A 6,449-nucleotide genomic window follows, 5' to 3' on the forward strand; every position below is an offset into this window, starting at 1 on the left:
TTAAATAAAGCTCGTCTTATTTTGTCGCTTGCCTTGGGTGTTGCTGGGGGGCTGTTGAGAGCCAGCCCGGCAGGGGAGAAGGTGGGTGCAAGTGGCTCATCTTTCTCACCCTCACACCTCGAGTGGTGAGTGAAGGTGCCCACGGGACACGTCCTGGGGCGGGCCTTGGACTGACAGTCCCAGGAAAGGCCACCCGGTCTTCCCCGCCTGACCACAGATCAGAAGAATCCAAGGTACAAATGCTGTTTATTCCCTACTGGCAGGGGGGAGTAGAGGGTGGGGTGAGGGGCTGGGCCTCCGGGCCTGAACTTCTGGGTACAGGTGGTGGCCAGCTGGCGGGGACCCGCTCCAGGGCAGGGATCCCCTCCTCATTTTGGAACCAAGGAGCTGCTGCCCTTCAGGTGAGGGGCAGGCTCCTAGGGGCAGGGGTGGCCTCAGGAAGAGGAGTGCTAGCCGGAGTCCTGGACCAGAAGAAGGCAGATTGTGGTGGGAGGTGGGGGCAGGCCAGCGTCGCTCTGCCTGGGTGGAGGAAACAAGAATGTGTGGGCCCCCCACCCCCCGGCCCCCGCAGAAGGGTCTGGACTCTTCCGGGCCAGCTGGCCAAACCTCCGGAGCCAGACCTGACTGGAGCTTCTGGAAAGCGGGTTTCGCCAAGGGAAGGGGTTGACGTCGCGGGGGGGGGGGGGGGGGGGAGGGCAAGGGTTGCCACGGGGCATCCGGCACCAGGTCAGGGCTCTGAGCAGCGGGCTTCCGGGGACGCTCTCCGCCTCATACGTAGTCCCTCTTGTCCAGCCCGGACGCACCTGAGCGGGAGGGGATGGAGTAGCCCAGCCTGGGTCCTCGGGGCCGGTCGATCTGGGGTGGGGGGCACGTGCAGCAGAGGAGCCCCCCGCCCAGCATGAGCAGAGCGGCGGCGGCCCAGCCCACGTAGAGGGAGGCCCCCAGCTCCCGCTTGAGGGCCTCGGCCACCAGGGGGTTGTAGAAGTCCTGGATGATGGCGTGCGCGGTCCAGCAGACCGGGATGAGCACCAGGATGCCCGAGAGGAGGAGGAGGACCCCTGCGGTGAGCACGATGCGGGCCTTGGCACCTTCGTCCTCCACGCAGGTGGTGCACTGGGCCCCCGTGATGGCCACCAGCAGCCCGAGCAGAGCCAGCAGGAGGGCGACGACGCAGAGGGCGCGGGCAGCCTGCAGGTCCTGGGGCAGCGCCAGCAGGGAGTCATACACCTTGCACTGCATCTGGCCCGTGCTCTGCACCACGCAGGACATCCACAGCCCCTCCCACACCACCTGGGCCACCACGATGCTGTTGCCGATGAAGGCGGTCACCTTCCACAGGGGCAGGGCACAGGACACCAGGGTGCCCAGCCAGCCCAGCACGGACAGGGTCATGCCCAGGAGTTCAAGGCCGGCTGACGCCATCTGTCCCCTCAGGTCTTCTTAACCCTAGACGGCCCGCTTGACTCACAGGGGTACGTCAGGGGCCGCCGGGTGGGGGTCTCGGTGCCCAGAACGTGGGGAAGTCTGTGTCCTCGGCCAGGACCGTCCTCACATCTGTGGGCCTCTTGCAAAGCACCTCTCTGACCCCCACACGCACAAGTCGATCTCACAGTCTCACAGTCCCGCTCAGCGGAGTAGCGGTGTCCCTTCGAGGGGCCCGTTGCCCATCAGATGCCCGGTGGACGCTGCTCCTGCCACCCTGCAGGCACTCACGTCCTGGCGTCCCAGCTGCCGCCCGTCTGACCCAGCTTGCACAGACCCTCCTGACCCACCTTTGGGCTGCAGAGAGCCTTGTCCCTCCGGCAGGCACAGGTTCGCGCCGAGCAGCACACCCGCTGTGGGTGTCACCTGGGGACTCGGGCCGGCTCCCAGACGCAGGCGGGGTTTTGAGGCCGAGGCAGGGGAGGGGCAGCAAAGCTGAGAGCGGTGAAGCCTGAGCTACAGGGAGAAGGCGGCGGGGGTGGGGTGGGGAGCCTGGGAGGCAGGACGGAGACCGGGAGCGGGGGAGGAAAGAACATCCGGGCCGGTGGGAACACAGGGACAAAGGAAAGGGGAGACTGAGGACCAGCTGGGGAGTAAGGATTGGGGGGGGGGGGTCATAAAAGTAACAGGCTCTGCACTGAGAAGCGGAGGCTTGGCGGCCTTCCTGAACCGCCTCCTACTCCTCCCCCAGCCACCCCTTCTTGTCGTCTTTGCTCCCTGCGACCCCGTTTCACTCTACGTTGCAAACACGCCCAGATCCCCCAGTATCGCACACCCCCGCCCCTGTCCCCCTGCCCGCCGGGGACTCTCAGGAATCCGATCCGTCTCCAGTCTCAGCCCAGTGGCCCTGGCTGCTCCCAAGGGAGGGGCCCCGCCCGCACTGTTCCCCCGGCAACAGGTGCCGGTGCCCAGCTCAGGTGGCATCGCCCAGGCAACGGCCTAGAAACCCCCCCCCCCACTTCAACCTCAGCTCAGGTGTGCCCTTCCCACCCCCCACACTGAAACTGAGGGCTCAGCCGAGCTGCTGAAGGTCTCTAGTGGCAAAGGATGAAGGCGCTGTTGTGGAAGTTGGGGAGGGGCATGCAGGGGTCTGTGGGGTGAAGGGGGATGAGTAGTGGAGACAGGAGCCCAGGATGGGGGTGAAGCCCCAGGACCCCACTCTTTCCTGTGAGGAGCAAGTGATCACTCTGTCAGAGACACCACGGAGGAGGGCGAGGGGTGAGCCTGCTCACCGTCTCCAGGAACAACGACCCGTCCTGAAGACCTCCTCGGTGCCTGTGACTCCTCTCGTGGGGGGCAGCCTGGGAGTCAGACTACAGCTCAAATCCTGCCCCCAACTAGGGATAGATTATGGAAGGCCAAGGTCCTTAACCTCCTTAGGACAAAGACCCCTGTGAGAAACCTCGTGGGACCCACAAACATGAGCCCCTCATTTTGGGGGGGTGGTCATGAACTCCCTCAAGCCTCTTCCTGGCTGCTAGGAACTGAGGGAAGAGGAACAGGGGTGGGGAGCCTTCCTTCATACCGTTTCCTGGGGGGCTGGGAGGACTCTCCAAGGCAGAGCTGGGCCCTCACCTGGGATGGCCTCTCACCTCCACACCTCCTCCTGAGGGCCTTGGCCCGTCTGCCCCCACGGGGAGGCACCCGTTGACTGCCCGCGGAGGCCGGGAGGGGGGTGCTGGGACCAGGCCGGATCTAGCAGGGCCAACGGGGGGGGGGGCAGGCCTGCGAGGCCCCCACATACACCTGGGGGTGGCACGCACTGGGTGCCTCTTCACCTGTTCAGTGGGACTTCGTTTACAAAGGATTTTAACTTCGAGCGGGTGCACTGCTTCTGGGGATGGGTTTTAGCATTTTTTAGAAGTTTTATACTTTCATCAGATCTGCAAAAGGCTCAGTGACGAAAAAAAGCTTGAGAGCCCCTCCCTCTAAAACAGAGACTGAAAGGGGCACCTGGGTGGCTCAGTCACTTAAGCATCTGACTTCGGCTCAGGTCGTGATCTTGAGGTTTGTGGGTTCAAGCCCAGGGTCGGGCTCTGTGCTGACAGCTCAGAGCCTGGAGCCTGCTTCGGATTCTGTCTCCCCCTCTCTCTGCCCCTCCCCCACTCGTGCTCTGTCTCTCTGTCAAAAATAAATAAACATTAATAAAATGGAGACTGAGACCAGCGCCGATAAGTGGGCCGATGAGTGGGTCTGAAAGGTAGACGCTGGTGGGTAGAGTTTCCTCCACACCCTTGCCTCCCCACAGGTTCAGCTTTTCAGCTGGCTGGGGGGGGGGGGGGGGGGAGGGGTGCTCCTCCCTTGTGAGGGGCCGACTTGGTGGCCGGGTGGACATGGTGGGCAGTGGGGGGGGGGGGGCAAGTGGTCAGAGCCCCCTGCGGCTGTGATGGGCCTGGGGAATCGTGGGGTTTGTCCAGCTAATCCAGCCCTGGGGCTCTAGATTTTACAGGGTGGGCGGGGAGGGGTGACTGGTAAGAAGGGGAGGGGAGGGGTGGCTGAGAAGGACAAATAGAGGCAGGCATTCAGGGCCCAAGGAATCCAGCCACACAGGTTCCTGCAGGTGTCAGGAGGCAGCAGCAAGCCCAGGTATCGGAGGGGCCCGGCAACCCTCCCACAGCGCCGGCGTCCTGGGCAGCCTGGCCGGGGGTCTTTCCCGTCCCTGGGCGCAGAGACAGCCTCGGCACAGTGGGACCCACCCAGCCCGGTTTGCCTGAGAGCCTGCAGTTGGGCCCGGCCGCAAGGACCCCCCCAGTTTCACAGGCAGCTTTAAACCCCTGATGTTGTCACAGGGCCAGTGCGGGGGCGGGGGGGGAGCGCTGCACACACATCGTGCCCAGAGGTGGCACTGAGGACCCTAATTGTTTTAGATCCCAATTCCTCTTGGGCTTGACACATCAACACTCAAGCACAAAGACCCACACACACGGGAGGTGAGTGCTCAGAGGCTGAAGACACCCCCAGACCAATCGGAACCAGACCCGTGGTGGGGGGCCCAGGGAAGCTTCAGCTTCCTCCCACCTAAGTCTACTCTTTCCCCCCTTTGAGAAGACAACGCACCTCCCCCCAAGGCCTTCGGGGAGGTTAAAAGTGGGACGATCTGTCCGAGAGCAGGGAGGGGCCGAGAGGACGCCGGAGGTGGTCAGGGGAACCGCCCACAGGAGGGGTGGGCAGCAAGGACGATGCCGGGGAGACCCCGGAAGGCGCTTTCCACCCTCAGCCCTCACTCAGGCCGGGTCTTGGGTCCCCAGGTCCACCCGGACTTGGTTGGATCCGAGAACCAAAGGGTTAAAGTTGGGGCCCAGCGGGGACTGTAGCTGGGGCCGGAATGTCATTGATATGGAGAGGTGGGGACTCCCTCGGCACGGTTACCATCTCAAAGGCACTGCATCACATCCACTGGAATCTCCACCCCCACTGCCTCCGCCGGGGAAAGAGGTGGGGGAGGGAAAACTGCCCCAATATACTACTGTGGAGGGAAACTGAGGCACGGGGGGGTGTGGCCTGCCCCAGTTGCTGCTTCGGTGGGTGGTAGAACTGGACCCTATCTGTGTTCTCCGGAGGGCAGCGGGGGGGGGGGGGGGGGGGGGGGGGCCCGCTCAGGTGGGCGGAAGACAGGCCGGCTTAGAGGGGGGAAGGGCGGGGGCGGGCTACCTTCAATCCTCACCTCCACCAGGCTTTTTGGAGGAAAGTGTGGCCCAAAGACAAAGACGGGAACGAAAGGTCAGAGGGCCATCATGGGGCCAAGGAGAGCATGGGGGGTGGGCACGGGGGCTGTACGGCCCAAGGGCAGCATCAGCCTCTGCTTTGGAGGTGCCCAAGGCCCCAGACTTTGTTAGGAGAAAGGCCAGATCCGCTGGCCGCTGAACCAAAAACGGGCAGATGAAGCCCGAGGTCGCATATCCGTTCTTGCTGGGTTACTAGCCCCATTTTACAGACCCAGAAACAAGGTGGGGGAATGGGGGGGCAATGAGAACTTGGCCACATGTACTCGTGAGAAACAGGACAAGCCTGAAGGCGTCCAGACCCTGTCCCAGAGCACAGTGTGGGGATGGGGGGGCGCTGAGCCAGGCCTCCCAGTCGCAGCACAGCAACCCGCATGCACCACCCCACCCACACCCTGCCGAGGTCCTCCCCTGCCTCCCCTCCCTCTCCCCGCTCCTGCAGGCACCCTGCGCCGGGAGGTCTCCGCAGAGAACCGCACCTGGATCTGGTTACACCGGGAGCCACCGTCCACCCTGGGCGGCACCTTCACCGTGTCTGTCCCCACCACAGAAGGCACCAGTTGTTCACCACCTGCTGTGGGCAGCTTAACGGAGCCAGGGCAGACCTCGATGGGCAAGTCACAACTGCAGCGATCTCCGGGGGGCCTCCCGGCTGTAAAACGAAGGGAAACGCCTGCCTTGCCCGCCCCCAGGGTCACTACAAGAATTTGCCCAGGCAGCGAGCACCCCACACACCTTGGGGACCACTGTAGGTACCGACTTGGGACTAGAGTATTTTGTTCACAGCATCATGGCGGTTTCCCTCGTAAACCTGGTCAGACGCCATGGATTGGGTAGCAATTAACTTTATTTCTGTCGTAACCGTCAGCCTTCAAATAGCAGTCTTTATCCGTCTGGAGTTTAGAGGTGAGGGGGTTGCCCCTCACCTCACTGCTGTGTTCTTACAAAGAGTGGACATTCAGTCTTGTCCCTCCCATTTGGTCTGATTCTCAGTGGAGAGGAGAAGAGAGCTCCAGGATGTGAAGAGGGTGAAGAGAGCAAACCAGCAGGAATGGGAACACGGCCAGAATTCAAGACAAGGGCAGGGAGTCATCATGAAGGTACCAGTGACTTTGGCTCCTGCCCAAGGACTCCAAGGGACAGCAAGGTTCAAGCAAGAAATAGGGTTTTAAATAGAGTGATAAGGGAAGCTGGGAAGACGGCTCTGAAGGTGGCCAGAGCCCCCAGCGACAGGACACTACTGGT

The 6,449-nt window shown here is 62.8% G+C and overlaps 1 protein-coding gene across 1 annotated transcript; it reads right to left on the minus strand.

Moving 5' to 3' along the window:
* Positions 1 to 229: 229 nt before the first annotated feature.
* CLDN9 (claudin 9) lies at positions 230 to 1,760 on the minus strand. The gene is made up of 2 exons (XM_042922620.1): positions 804 to 1,760; positions 230 to 519 (listed from the first exon to the last, which is right to left on the minus strand). The coding sequence occupies exons 1-2, from the start codon at positions 1,420 to 1,422 to the stop codon at positions 398 to 400; spliced, it is 741 nt and encodes a 246-aa protein (XP_042778554.1). The 5' UTR covers positions 1,423 to 1,760; the 3' UTR covers positions 230 to 397.
* Between the last annotated feature and the right edge of the window lie 4,689 nt (positions 1,761 to 6,449).

Source organism: Panthera leo, chromosome E3, assembly GCF_018350215.1.
Source record: "Panthera leo isolate Ple1 chromosome E3, P.leo_Ple1_pat1.1, whole genome shotgun sequence".
Taxonomy (NCBI): Eukaryota; Metazoa; Chordata; class Mammalia; order Carnivora; family Felidae; genus Panthera; species Panthera leo.